Raw genomic sequence first — 15,715 nt, 5'->3', positions numbered from 1 at the left:
TGAGAGGGAGGGAGGAATAGAGGGAGAGAAAGAGAGGGAGCGAGAGCGAAAGAAGCTTACTGACACGGTCACGGACGTGAGCAACGACGGAGAGGCATCTGAGCGCAACAGGTTGCCCTGGTGCTTATTCTGACAGGGGATGCGACCCGGAGAAACTCGACGGTGATGCTGCGATACGCGAATGTGAAACAAAACGACGAGCTTGAAATTGTGGTCGTGGAATGCGGGATGACCCAAGGAAGACGCGGACGAAGCCTTCGGGAAAGATAAATAATTCCTCGCTCTGTTTGCTCAATATGCATTGTCGAATCAACACGTGAAAGATATATGTAACAAGACAGAAATAACTCGCGGATTGTACTCGATTAATTCTGCCATTGTCGTATCTTAATTAGAAACCTGTTACATGTCTCGCATCGCTTCACCGATAATGAGAATAAATTCTTGGGTGTACTCTCTAAAGGTCAATCATTATCACTGAAAACAGTTATAAGTATAGCACTGAATTATTCACTGATTCACTTTTTGAGAGTAAGTTTATTTTATTAGCGTTTTTATTCCCCCTTTACTTAAAAATATTTTATTAAAACATTTCTAATCAAGGATTAGATTTGTTAAATTAACACTCGCCATAATTCTATACACAATCGATTTCTTAAGCTAAAAGAGAAAATAAATTTTGTATCAACTTTTCCAATTTCGAATCAGGTTGGTTAAGCATATTTTATAGATATATTTCATAGATAATCGAGTTCTAATAAATGGGATTTAATTATAATAAATTGCCAAGAATGCAAATTATTAAAATTTCCTCTCGGGTCGAAGATACAAGTTGCACTTACATAACCGGCATTACAACGTCCGAGATTATATCAGCACAAGGAATCATGTATGACAAGAATAAGTGTAATATGAGAGTTGTTACTTCGTCGGATCTGCTAGACGTATAATCGTCGTAAAGTTCACGCCGGCATGTTCACAGTCATGGACAACTTGTGAACCCGCGCGTTCGCCGGTGATGACCAACAACAAATTTTTGCCGATCGATTTTTCTGGCAAGCCAACAGTACAAAAACAAAACCTGCCGTTCCAATTCTCTATGGCTGCACTCGCCCCGTTTTGTTCCGTTCAACAGTCGTAGTTAAACATCTTCCCGATCAAACGAACCACCGATGAAGAGACCACGTACAAGAATATCACTTTTTTTTCTCCTCCCCGATCGTATATTATGTCGGTCCTCTCGCGCGCAATTTCTCTCGCAAGGGACCAAAGGTTCCGCTAGCTTCGTCCTGCTCGATTTTGCGCGTCACGATACGATCGTACTTAGCCTGATGAATGATCCTCGTTGATTGCAAGTTATTATGTCCGCCAACGAGAAGGCTCGCCAAGCGCGCGTGTTATTTTCCCCAGGAGGACAAATATATCTTGTACCAATGAGACTGGTTGCGAGTGTGAGAGCGAGGTAGGTTGACGAAGGCGAACTGTCATCGGCCACACGAACTCGCTGACAGATTACTTCCAGAGGACGACTCTCACGTACACGTCAATTTGTCGTTAAACACTTTGTCGCGAAATCGCAATCGAAAGGGGCGACAGCTTTCCCAATGTATAAAGACCCGATATTTTCATCTCCGTTGAGGGTCTTGTTTTTTATTTACACCGTGTACCTGTCAGTCACACAGGAATTACATGCACGGCCTCCCCTCGCGCCGTACCCTTTCTTGTTTCTTTTCGTACGTGCGTGATGCGCACGAGCGCAGAAGGGTTGCCCACTCCCTTACATCCCTATCATGATATTTTATCAGCTACAGTCGCTCTCTTACGATGGAGATGAACGAGGATACGATATAACCGGTACTTTTTTCCTCCGCTCTCTGGAGCCTCTTCTTACACGAGGCTGAACGAAGAGGAAAAGAAACCGCGTGTATGCGCGCGCTTTCCTTGGCCTCTCTGCCTCGCTCTTCATTTACTCGGCCTCTTCTTTTCAACCTTTTCTGCTCCTTTTGCCGAAGCACTTGGGTCCATGGATCTCGTAATTACTATGAGCAAACAATGCTACAAGGAATCGTATCCTTGCGTTCCAGAGTGTTGATAGTCGCATAGTCCAGTACGAGTCGTAATTGGACTTGCTCACGTCCACGGAAAAAAACGATATTTATAGTAATATCTTCGTGTGAGATCGTTAGGTGAGACACTCGACCACTAAACATACAGGCCATAGGTTTTCGGATTGATCGCGAAAGCCTATTTTTAGAAAAATAATTCACGCACTTGCATTATCGTCCGAGCAAAAAAAGAAGATCTTTTTGCATAGAAAAGATGAATTCTCGTTTAAAAGGTGCGTCGGCACATTTTTCATTTCGTGCAAGTCAGCGCTAGCAGATATCAGAAATCGCGAATGCAGTTGCATGGTATACAGCAATTTAAATGCTCACCATTGAAATAATTCAAGCTATCAGTTGCACAATGTTAACGCGAAATAGTGAAAGGAAATTTTAGCACAGCTATTAAAAGATGTTTAACTAAGAAAAATGTTTCGAGTCTTTGTAACTGGAAAGCTACATTATTGATTCGCATTGTGTTTGTTAAATAACTGTCTACTTTGCAAAAAGATTTCACGAAAAAGCGCGATATGTTGGCGTTTTTCAAAATCACTCTGTAATTCGTTTAACAATCTACTGTTATGTCCTAGATTTTTGGAGAATACGTTTGATTATAATTGTTTAGAGACTGAAAGTGCACATCGTCTTTAAGTCTTAAACGCATTAAATGGCATTCCACTATGGTTGAATCGAGTTCGTTACGGATGAGGAACAATCCAATTACTTCGAGTAATCATCCGGTCAAATCTTCTGAGAATAAATTAACATTTCTTTTACTCCTCATTAAAAGTAAACCGGGTAAATACAATTGGAGAAACCCGCACAACAATTGTTGTATGCGGCATAATCAATATCTAATTTGAACTGATATTAGCAACCTGCATATAGATCTTATTTGTACGAGGATTGATATTCAATTGATTACTATTTAGCATATAACTATAGTTATGGAAATCTTTGATAGACAGCGGTATAATAAATAAACCGTTTTGTTTTCTACGAATACATGCGTAACCGAGAAGGACAGGAAAAATTTACTATGCAATACTATTGAAAATGTAGGTTCATCAATTATCATTTTAGTAAACGCCCAAAGTTTCCAAACTCCTATTTCAATCGATCAAATAGCTCGCAAGGTTGCAATTAATTAAAATTTGGAATAATAGGAGCGTACGTCGCGATGTATCTTCCGCGATCAAGGAATGCGCAAGTTGTGATTAAAAATTACTTTCCACAGCGCGCCCTCCCGCCCCCTCGTGCGATAATCACATTTATACAAACAGAAACGTCTAACAATAAACAAAACCGTAATACTTTCGAGTGTTTTGAAACAGCGGAATAGTGTCTGGTATTTAACCAAACACGAGGGCCGCCCTGGAGTATTAACTTATGGAACAGAAATAACAGCTTTCTCTCCCTCTCCCCTCTCCCAGGGAAACTAAAATAAGCCACGAAATGCAGGATTGTCTGCAACATATGTGGCCGGGTATACCTGACAGAGTGCTTTTCGCGTTGGAAATTTCTATGAGCGAATGTACAGCGCGGAACCCGCACTGGAACACGTATTTATTCGGCCGACATGAAATTGTTTATTCTGCATAAGCCTACAACCCTTTGTTCCACAAAATGGGTTTCTCGGATTTGAAATTCGAAAAAGATATCAGAACGTTGGTAACTACTGTCTTTCCCTCTACTCGTTGGAATCGCGCGAATGACAAACCTCGTAATGTTGTTATATGTCAGCACGAAGATACTTGTTGAAGAGATGCATTTCCGAAAATGCAATAGCGGGCATTAGCGTTGATATGTAATACGAGGGGAATATTTATTAGAATCTGTTAATCGCGACAAAGGAAGAATCGAATATGTGAATAAATGTTAAAGAAATTAACAAAATTAATAAATAGATGAAATAGAAAACATTTGTTTGTTGTTACATAAATGTCTAAAACGTGCGTACAAAAGTGAATGAGATAAATTAATGGGGTAAATAAGCGAAGTGCGAAACTCACATTTTCTCTTCTTTGATCTCTCATATTTTCGTAAAATATAAAATGTGATTCTATTGGACGAAAAAATTCGCAAGTGCAATGTTAAATCTCGCATCGTTTGCAAGTGTGACACCGGTTAAATTTAAAATTCTGACACGTTACACGCGTATTCTGTGTACGGGCTTGGAAAGACGTCTACATAGAATCAGCAGGAATTAGCATAAACCATTGTCCTGCCAAGCTAGCCAGGAGAATGGCACCTGAAAGCTCGTTACAATAACCCTTTATAACTACCGCAAGTGAAGTACTGTTATAACCGTAAATCGAAGGCAAAACATTACATTTTCCTGACTCGCGTAAATACGTAATAATTCATATCGCAACATCTAATCTGATTGGAAGTGCTGGCGTTGTTCAAATCGCCATTAAAATATATATTAGGAAGATATTGCATGACAGCATAGCACAGAGGGGAAAAAGCAACAGTAAAATACGACCCGGATTTACATTACATATATATGTATATATAAAACTAAAATAACGAGAAACATGTATATTGTATAAACATGGTAGACACTGCGTGACCGCAACATGAAAAGTTGACGATAGCTACATTTGTAGTCACAGCACTGTGCGATTACATGAAATTGCTTTAAAAAATAACACAATTCTATTGGATAATTGGAAACTAAATAATAAGCAGTATATGATAAGTTAATTGGAAGCGCTCGGATCACTTTGACAAATGAGTCAGTCGGAGGAGACACACATGTCGACCAATCCGCCCTTTCCATCTCCAAGAACTCACGAGACCATCTCCTGTTTCTCAACATGTGCGAATTATGCGTGTCGGAAGAAACGTAAACGTTTGCTAGGCGGACAAAGATGAAAACTTTTCTGAAACGGTGTTTTCACACGTGTAACGACCGAAACCATTTGGGGAATTGTGGCATAATTCAAACGGTGAAGAGAATTTCATTGCGCAAATGTATGCGCGGATATCTGTAAGTGTGTGAATTACCAAAATTTTTAAATTACTCACCATTACTAGAACGATAACTCAATTCAAAATTCGTTTTTAGTAACTCGGCTTATTCGTTCAAGTATATAGCAATTATGATATCAATATCAAATTTTGACTACATCCTCACATGATCTTAATTTGCCACGAAAAACGAGGAAAAGATAGAAAGGCTAAAAAATGTAAATATATGAGAAACTCTTCATTAATGCAAATAAATATTCTGTATACAATATAATTATTAATTACGCGTTATATCTTTGAGTAGGAGCGACGTGATAGAAAGCGAGCAAATTAAGCGCAAAAACCACCTCAACCTTTAATTAAAACTCCCTTTAAATGGTTTCGTAATTGGGTACTTCCGTGCGCTTCATAAAAACGGGCTAAACGAAAATCGATTCCCGGTCTAAGAGAGAGAGAGAGAGAGAGAACGAGAATAAGAGACAGAGATAGAGACAGAGGGATTGAGATCTAGATCTAAGAAATAGAAGACCAAGACGAGCATTCAATGATCACACACGGTGATTGAAAAACTTATTTAAGAAATCTGAATATAAGAAATGGAGCATAGCTGATTTCAACAGAGACGGAAAAAAACTTTTTTTTTCGACTAACCACGTGCCCCTGATGTTCGTCATGCCCGATGAAGATGAGCCTTGTAATATATGCAGAAGTGAGAAAACTCCTTTCGGCGCACTGTCGAGAAGCCGAAGGAGCGATAACGCGCACCACCTCCACGGTCGGGAGTCGGCCACTGACTGAACGTGACTCCGATTCTCTCTGGAACCGGGAGGAGGCTGCGTCGACCGGCCATGGACCACAGGCCTGCGGCCTACCGATACTGAGGTGCCGCAAATTTCGCTTTTGTCCCCTCATCCCACCGCGACTTGATTCGTCTCATTAAATTTTTCACTGATAAATCCGCATGACGCATTCAAATCTCCGTTTTCCAAATAAAATGTTAAGACGTACACTTATCGTCGTTATTAAATTCTCGCTGGCAAAATCCCTTGGGATTTATAACAATTACGATCATTGTGTTTTTACACCTAACAACAGCAATTTCTATTTTTTACAAAGAAAAACTTTGCGTAAAATACACAACGTTAATATGACTCGAATGCACAAATATGCGTATAAGTAAACTATAAAACGTTTGTTTTACATCAGTGGGAAAGAGAATGGTAATCACGTTTTTTATCTTTTTAATGGTGCGCTTTAATAAGAGGAAACGATTTGTTCCACTCGAACGTGCACATGCATCATTTCTAGGACATAAAACTAGATGAGGCAAACACAAGGACATTTGGATTGATATATCTAAGATAAGAAGTGCAAGGTGTACCGGAAATATTGATAATTAAACTGTGCAAAAATGTTTCAATATATTGTTGTGCAAGCTAGTTTTACAAGAGTCGTATCAATTAATTTTTGTTGACTAGAAAATAAAACATTATTGCTTTTTTCTTATTTTTATGCTATTGATCGAACAGTACAAACGAAAAGTAAAATGCGCGAGAGAGTAAACTTAAAATTTTAATATGTTAAAAAAGGCATGACATATCCCGATATTTTACACAACCACAGAGGCAAAATTATTTTTTATAAGATACACGCGTAAAATGTCTCTCTCTTGCACATTATTTTTATGCAGATGATGATGTACGTTAACATAACATGTCTAAAAAGCTTTTGGATTCTAATGAGCGATTTACTAACGCGCATTTGCGACTTGTAATAAATCAGAGTCTTGTTACTAAAAGGCTCAAGGATAAAGAAAGGGGTCTTCCTGACGGCTTCTTGAAATCCATTCATCCGTTCATTCATTCATTTAAATGGGAACGTCTTAATGAAGAGTGAGTCGAGGGCGATCAGGAACGAACGATTTACGAACGATCGACCAATGCCGTGTAGAAACGACGAATGAATAATGTAAGATCCTCTTCACGATGATTCTTGAACGAGTGACATTACTTCTCGCGACAAATAACATGAGTACCGTACTAATTTACTATTGTCTAACACCAAACATAAAATATTTGCCCAAGTAGAATGTGAAGAAACTATACTTTTTTTTAAAGAATGTTAGAATAGAATGGAGATAAAGTTTCACTAATATACAATGAAATTGATAGAATTAATATGCATAACAAAAATGGTGTTTATTTTAAAACTTAACTTTTGAAAGGGAGAAAACAGAAAAAATATCAGGAGAGAAAGATGCTTTTCTAACAATAAGTAATTTGTAAGTACTCTTTTAAGTACTTTGAACTAATTGTAAAATCAGATTAATTCAGAATAAAATTTGTTTCAATGTTTTATGTCTGTACACAATATAATTTGTTTGGCAAGGAATTATTTTTTATTGCTGTTAAGTGCGCTTGCCTTTTTCTCTTTTTTTCTATATAATACCGTAGTTATCTCCAAATAAGTTAAACTGCACTTTTAAGATAGAATGACATTACTGAAGTTCAAACGATTTCAAGACGGGAGAAGTGAAACTTTTAATAATAAGATCTAGTAGACGTAAACTTGCGCACTTCATACTAAATCGTTTCAATAACTGCAAGAGTAACTGTCCAAGGGATGAGTAGTTTTCTATTTTGAATGAAAAGTCTTCGAATCGTATATTATTTAACGGGAATTCATCTTTTAGCCGCTTCGATACTTTGTTTTGTAAGTTGCGACATATGAAAGTATACTAATATACAAATTTTCAATTAAATGTTATAAAATGTGTAAATGTATCGCTATAAATATGTGGTATATAAATTTTGTACCATTATTTAAAAGAAAATTTTACAAGTTACTTTTACGTTAGAGACAAATATTCGGGTCTCAATTTAGCAACGAGCAACAAAAAGAAAATTAATAATCTAATCGAGATAATTTAGGTGCCTCATTTATCTCATAAGTCCAATGGAAATAAAAAATATCACTAATCGTTATATGTAATGTGTACCTCGAAAGTCGATGGCGCATGGTGGAACAGTGCGGCTCTCCCGTTCTACGGGTATCCACGGGATGCCAAGAGGAATAGTTCTTATTTCAACACAACTAGTTCTGTTTCTCGTGGCTGTAGGGCCTAAAGACTGCACGACACGGAAGCCGGTCCTCACGAAAGAACGCGCGCGTACAACTCACGGGAGAAAACTGACCGAAAGAAGCGTGGAACTTGGAGAGAGAACCGACCCCCGATATGAGCTGCTTTCGGTCGATGTGGGTGTGAGGAAGAGGGACCAAAAAAGAGTGATGATATGAAGGAATGAAAGAGAGAGAGAGAGAGAGAGAGAGGGGGGGGGGGAGGGAGAGAGAGAGGGAGAGAGAGGGAGAGAGGGAGACAGAGAGAAAAGAAGAAGAAAATAAGGACATGGAGGGGACGAGTAGGGCTGGTAAGAGATGACGGGGTGGTCGACTAGCGAGAGAACGGGATAGCTTGAAGAGAGAAAGACAATGGTGGGGACTCATTCATACTCCAACGCCCCCGCGAATTACGAGCACCAACTCTGGCACTCGTCTACATTCGAAATGCGTCCAATGCCGCTTGATTAACAAATTTATCGTTCCTCGCTCTTCTTTAAGAGCAACGTCGGTGAAGCGTGTAAAGGAACTCCCGGAGAAAAATCCCGGACATAATATTTTCGCTCAATCTACCCTTTTTTTTAATATATCGAGGTTCGTAGAAAGATTAAAATGTGTGCATAAAAGTTTAGATGATTTACAAAACTATTATATATAATAAAATTTTGCAGATCGTGTAGACTTCCTTTTATGTAAGACTTTTTTTAATCCACCTTGGCTAGATTTGCAGAATTCTTAGAAACGTCAGAGCTTCAACAATTTTTAATTTATAAGCAAATAAAAGTTTAGAGATTTTTGAGAATTAAATAATACATTACGTATATTTAGCAATTGAATGAAATTAAATAAAAATAAGGATTTAAAACATGGACCGATACGATATAAATCAATATGAAATAAGAAAGTTAATACGGTCCGAGCAGGATGTAGTAAATTACATTAAATAAAATTTTAAATTGTACGAAATAATGGCCGCCAAATAAATACATTTGCAGTAAATACACACATTTTATCTAAAATTAGTTTAATTAAAACCATAATATCGATTTAATGTGTTATATCAATAAAGTAAATTCGGCACAGAGCAAAGAACAACATTATTGTTACAAATTAACACGTGCATGCTATATTGTATCTATAATTAAAATATTTTCATTTCTGTTTTCAAGAAAACATTTACACCTAACTGTAACGGTATTAACCGCGATAGCTGTGGAAAATGGAATGGTCGAGGAAAATACCGGGATTGTCGTCTATCGGACTATTTCGCTATCCCGCGCACAAGCGAGAGTCGGATTATCCGAACTCGTTTATCATCGTTATCGGTTGAAAATCGCATCTGCGATAGACGCTCATACATTAACGGCCTTTTGTTAATTAACGCATCTGGCCGTCGCGCGAACAATGCGCGTCAAACGGCGGTGGCTATTGAATTTCGGCGAATCGGGTAATCCGTTCTGCTCCGAATCCGTCCGTCCGATACATGCCAACCCGGGCAATCATGCGCTCGCGTTTTATTAATCGGCATACCATTTTGTTAATTACGTGGCATTATGCAGTGTCGATAGAGAATTTCATACGAGAGAAAGTTTGTAGATAAAGAGTATTATTAAATCGCATTAATGTTGATCTACAACCTTGCTTTAAGTAAGCTGTAAGCCTTAAGCCGTAAGAAATTTACCAATCACAGGCATTTATTTCCCTCACTCTCACCTGAAATTGGTTAATTTCTTACGGCTTAAGGCTTACAAGCAAGGTTGTAGACCAACACTTATGAATCTAATGAGAAACTGGATAATTTTGCTGAGAAACAATAATATATCGCCTGAAATATTGTCTCAAATTTTTTTCTTCAAAACATTCCTAGTTTTGTTAATAACAATTCTATATTTGTGGTCAGTGGCCATTTATACTTCAGCTGTCTCGACAAAAATACACAATGTACATAATAGCTTACAATAATTATGCAAGCGTGTTGCACTGAATTACGCAAGTTTTTAAAAACTCCAACTGAAAACGTTTTTTGAAACGGTAAGTTTTATTTGATGTCTGGAAAGGACATGCTGTATGTATAAATATTGTAGCGCATAAACGTCAGTCTGGATATCATATGTACCATGTATGAACATACATGTAGATCAAAGAGTAATTTTGAAAGACCGTGTTGAAATGAACATTTATTGAAAATACTGGATAATTAGCGGAGCAAATTTTTTTGCCACGAATTTATTTAACTACAAAAAATTATCAATTATTAACATTAATCTATAAAATTTCTACCCAAACATGTATGCGTAAATAATTAATAAAGTAATGGAATGTAAAGTATTTTTATTCCATACTTATAAGGACTTTATAAGTGAAGATGAAAGCTATCGTCTCTGAGCCTATATTTAACGACACGGAGATTTTCTGAACTTTTCAATCAGAAAGCCTCGACATTTATCGTTGCGGTAGTTTTTGAAGACGGGGCACGTGTTCTACGCTGTAAAAGGAGGGTGGGCGTCAAAGGAAACAGCCAGCGACCTCGAGAAATGTCCGTCATATTTAGGACACCCGATAGACGATAACTACGTTCCAGGATGCAAACTGATAGAACTGTACGCGAATGATTCATATTTATCGAGCCAAATTATTCATTCACATCTTCCTTTTAATTCACCTCAGAGAATTATCAAAAGAACGATTGTATTGTTATATCGTATAACAGAGAGAGACAGAAAGAGAAAGAAGGGAAAATATATGTTTCATAAAGATACAGATGCATAAGAAATATTTTAAACTATTATAAAAAAAGCTATATTCACATATATCCAACTGAATAAAGTGAAATATGTGTATATAAATGTATTTGCACTTTAAACGCGGAGCTGTCTTTTAAATATATTTTTTTTTGTATAACTGTTTGCGTCTTACATCGTCATTCGGAAATGGGTTTTCGTTCGGTGCGTAGGAGACATTTATCTCAGCTATCGTTCTATCTACTTTTGACAAAGCTGATTAAAAGCATTTTTAGCAGCGTGGCGCGTTGAAATAATTAGGTCACTAGATAAGATTTTATATTTTTGTAACAGCAATCGCAGCGATTTCGCGACACAGGATGGCGATGAACGGAAGAAACGGATGAACAGCGTCGATTAAAAAAAATCAGTTGGCGCTGATATAAGTTACCAAACGATGACAGAGAGCTTGCGTAGTGGTTACGTTAGTGCGATAATATTACTGAGTATCCGGCGGTGTGACATTGCATGCAATTTTGCGAGCTAGATGCATGCGGTGAGACGTGGAAAACAACATAATAAGAATGGCATATTCTTATATCGTAGAAGAAGCACCTCCCGACGACGTTCCCAGCGTGAAGCACGATATCCGACGTGCGAAGCTATTTCTTCAGAAACATAGCACAGAATCGGGTGACAGTTTGTACGCGCATCACTGAATTTCCTGCGATAAAAGTTATACAATTGTGTTCTCTTTGTCGCGTCCTTTTCAATATTTCACGTATTTACCGTATTTCTCCTTCACCGAAAACAACTTAGTGGTGTGATTTTAGTGGAAGCCATTGCACCGCATTAATTTTCAAATAATTTTTTTTAACATTAGATAATAATGTAAAGTTTTTATGCATTATGAAAACTTGGAAGTGTATTAAATATACAAATAAAGAAAAGTTATTAAAGGAGATAACTCTGAGTAAATAAATTAATATTTACTCCTGACGATCTTAGATACGATCACTTAGTCGAGCTTCTGGCAAAGATACTGGCCGAACAGCCGCGAAATGCTGTTGATATTTTCGAGGAATACAGTAGAAAATTGAAAGAGGAGAGGTTTAAGACTAAGACGGATTATCTTCGGGATCTGTACATACCACCCGTGCAACACGACGATGCCAAGAAGCTCATTAAACTCTTCCAGGTGCGGTCTGACAAGTAACAGATAATGAAACCACGACACACTTCAAGTTTTCCTCAGAATAAATACATGCAAATGATGCAAACGAGGCAAACTATAATCTTCGTTTTACTTTTCAATCTTCTTGCAATCACGGCAGGGTGTAAGACGGATTAACGACGAACAGGAGAAACTAGGGGACGAAGAGGAAGCCGATAAAAAAAAGAAACATCCCAACATGCTGGATCTTTTGTTCTACTTTGAGCAGACGGGTGTAGGACTGCCACGACACGAAGTAGTGTTGCTTAATTTATCGATCTGGAGGTTCGCTTCGACAATGCCGGTTGAAAATATTAGGTATTCGACTTATGTAACTTATATTCCCGGATTATATTATACCATTGTATATTGATTTACGTATCTTTTCATTGATAATTTCAGATTTTGGGGCAAAATACTTGGAAGGCCTAAAAATTATTATATACTAGAAGCTGAACTCCAGGCGGATGAGCTTGCTCGAAGATTACAGGTTAAATATTAATATTAAGATACAATTAAAGTCGTATTTTGCACAATACAAAAGACATTGCATTAGCGGTTTAATTTGTTTTCTGAGTATGATATTGTTAAAAATGTTTGGCATCATATGAGTAACGTTGAGAAAATTCACTATTCATATTCAATAATTAATCATGTTTGTCATACACCCTACTAAATAAGTTTAAAAACATAAATAAAGAAGCACTTATCATAGTATTAAGATATCTTTTCTCACACACAAAACGCAATTATTGTGTTGTATATTCATAGGATCTTTAGATCTTCTAAGAATCTCATAATATTTTTTAAAAAAACTAGCAAGAGGAATATGAAATACAATCTAGAAAAGAAAAAGAGGAAATTGAAGCCGACAAGGTGAAACTGGTGGAGGAAGAAGTGGCGAGAAAAATCAAAGAGAAAGACATAGAAGGAACTGTCGAAACAATAGGAAGTCCGCGCAAAGATACGTCAAAAGGAAAGCCTTTGGAGCTTATATATCCAGCGTTACCTACTAATCCGTGGAGACCGTTGCCGGAAATACCGATCGAGAGAATTGGAAGCGGTCTCAATAAAAAAGTACGCATTTCTAAGATCTCGATTACCGGAACATCAAAGATGACATTTGACGGTGGCGCAATAAATTAATATCCAACTGGTGTCACGTCGCACATTTTTTAATAATCCGCCACTATCTCACGGTAATCGTATTTAGGTGTATTTTGTATGCAACGCGCCTGGGTTAGACGAGTGGATCGAACTTCCGACGGTTACACCGCAGCAGATAGTAATTGCACGACAGATTGTTCGATACTGCACGGGAAACTTGGAGACACCGGTACGTGATGCCTTTTAATGAAGGAGACCCCGGGTTAGAGCGATGTTATTTGTGAACACGTCCATAAAGCATTATAAAGTTAACCCACATACCGCTTTGATATCCATAATATCTGGTGTGTATGGTATCAAAGTTTTGCGCGTGACGTACGATATTAGTAAGTGAACGAGAACAGCAGAGAAAATCATAGTTAAATTAAAGATATACGCTCTATAAGCGATATGTAAGGTATAGCAATTATGCGGAGTAATAGTTCTTTAGCAACAAGCAAGCTTTGAAGTATAACAAAATCATTTTGATATTAATCTGTTTCATTTATGGCTTATTTCCTTTAAATTCGTATATCGCTTCCGAGACAGATTCACAGTTTTCCGCCGTTTCCCGGAACCGAGAAAAATTATCTTCGTGCACAAATTGCACGGATTAGTGCGACCACTCATGTTTCGCCGATTGGCTTCTTCACATTCCGTGGAGAAGACGAGGATGAAGAGATAGAAGAAGAAAGAAAAGAAAGTAATGGAAAACAAACTTGCAATCCTTGTTTTAGATTATCTCTTCAACAGACAATATTTATAATATTATAAAAGTTGTCTATTATCCTCTAAATATTTTTGTAATGACAAAAAGAGATGCAAGTTGCAATAGTTATTAAGTTAGAAATTGACTATATACACTATTTAAAGAAATAGTATCATTTACATGTAGTCTACACAGAAGAAGAGTTATTAGAAAACACTAATTATGATCCACTACCGATCAAGGATCTTGTCGATCCCTCCATGTCAAATTGGTGTCATCATAGTACATATATTCTTAAACAAGGACGAACTGTTTGGTGGAATCCCGAGAAGGAGAAAAAGATTGTCGATGTTAGTTAATGAAATATTTTCGCTCCCACTGTAAAACTATTTTTCGTCGTTGCTTACAAAAGTACTTCATCGAGCTGCTTGGTAGAGAGTTTTATTTACTAGGATGCAATCGAAGAAGAAGAAGAGGCGGAGGAAGACATAGAGAAAGATGAAGTAAAAATGACAGAGAAAGAGATCGGACCACCTCTCTTAATTCCTTTATCAGAGGATGCTGTTGTTGACTCCGTGATACCGTGGACTGTTAGACAATCGACATATATACAACCAGACATTGCAGTAGCTTTAGTCAAGTCGAATATCTGGCCTGGAGCGTTCGCGTTCGCGGTAGGAAAGTACGAAAATGCATCCAAATTTTTTCGATTAATATTTAGATTTATCTAACAGCCAACTGTCAATGATGCGTTAAAACGCAAAATAATTTTCTTTAAATTCTTGCAGTAGAGAAACAGTATATTTTACTATAAACAACATCATCAAATTTCATGCAAAACAGTTTGAAACTTATTTCATGCTTAACTCGTCACACGTCAGTAACTATCGCTCCCTGCTGTGAATATTTGCGACTTATGAAAAGGGAATTATGTTGAACCACAATTACATTATAAGGAAATTAATGCGCGTAGAATTACGCTAATATGATTTTGATGGTGTCATTTCGCAGACGCTTCGCTACTGTGTATATCGGATGGGGCCACAAATACAACGCGTATAATTACAGCCCTTCTAATATGCCACCTGTTCAAGATCAGTACAAAATCGGACCGGAGATTATGGAAATTCGTGATCCTACTGTCAAAGAAGAAGAGGCGTATCAATTAACGCATTTACCACCAATATTGCCAATGGGTAATTGCCTTAAAACAATTTCTTAAATAATTATCAAATATGATAATCATAATAACATATGCGCGTTTTTTATATTTTCTAAAATATTTTTTTTATAGAGGAAAAAGGAATGTTAGATAACAAGGAGGAGGAAGAGGAAGAAGATGAAGAAACAGAGGAGGAGGAGGAGGAAGATGAATAATTTTCTTCGCTATTCTGCATATAAAATAGTACATTTCTAAATTTCCATGTTATATTGTACATACAGGGTGAGTTTTATTTTGGAAATCAATCGTTTACTATGAGAGATGGATTACTGACCGAAACTGTAGCCAACCCGGGAAAAAAATGGAAAAAATCTCGTTATACAATATGTTTCAAACATGTAGTATTTAACTGCATATTGAGAGATAAAATTAGATATTACATGATTGAAACGTATACATATGTATAACGATTATTTTCCATTTTTCCAGAGTTGGCTACAGTTTCGGTCGGTAATCCAACTCTCATAGTAAAAGACTCGTTCACCAAATAAAACTCACCCTGTATGTATG

The 15,715-nt window shown here is 37.2% G+C and overlaps 2 protein-coding genes across 6 annotated transcripts in view; one reads left to right on the top strand and one right to left on the bottom strand.

The window, feature by feature from the left end:
- LOC105567708 (papilin) overlaps positions 1-8,267 on the bottom strand; it is an 86,619-nt gene extending 78,352 nt beyond the window's left edge. For 2 of the 5 annotated variants that reach the window (XM_012022783.1, XM_012022786.1), the window contains exon 1: positions 5,730-5,907. In XM_012022783.1, coding sequence (XP_011878173.1) covers positions 5,730-5,752 — 23 coding nt within the window. In that variant the 5' untranslated portion in view covers positions 5,753-5,907. Of the gene's footprint in view, positions 1-5,729; positions 5,911-8,076 lie in introns of those variants that run through there. The other 3 variants (XM_012022784.1, XM_012022788.1, XM_012022785.1) reach the window with 3 other exon arrangements.
- Positions 8,268-11,486: 3,219 nt separating this feature from the next.
- On the top strand, positions 11,487-15,360 carry LOC105567760 (radial spoke head protein 6 homolog A). Its single transcript, XM_012022873.1, has 11 exons — positions 11,487-11,618; positions 11,924-12,113; positions 12,250-12,446; positions 12,531-12,618; positions 12,948-13,205; positions 13,342-13,464; positions 13,824-13,977; positions 14,179-14,333; positions 14,436-14,665; positions 14,995-15,179; positions 15,287-15,360. Exons 1-11 carry the CDS (start codon positions 11,500-11,502, stop codon positions 15,358-15,360), a joined length of 1,773 nt encoding a protein of 590 aa, XP_011878263.1. The 5' UTR covers positions 11,487-11,499.
- The last annotated feature ends 355 nt before the right edge of the window (positions 15,361-15,715 follow it).

This window comes from Vollenhovia emeryi, unplaced genomic scaffold (genome assembly GCF_000949405.1).
Source record: "Vollenhovia emeryi isolate VEMERY1.0 unplaced genomic scaffold, V.emery_V1.0 DF939135.1, whole genome shotgun sequence".
NCBI classification, from domain to species: domain Eukaryota; kingdom Metazoa; phylum Arthropoda; class Insecta; order Hymenoptera; family Formicidae; genus Vollenhovia; species Vollenhovia emeryi.
This window is presented reverse-complemented; position numbering and strand designations above follow the sequence as displayed.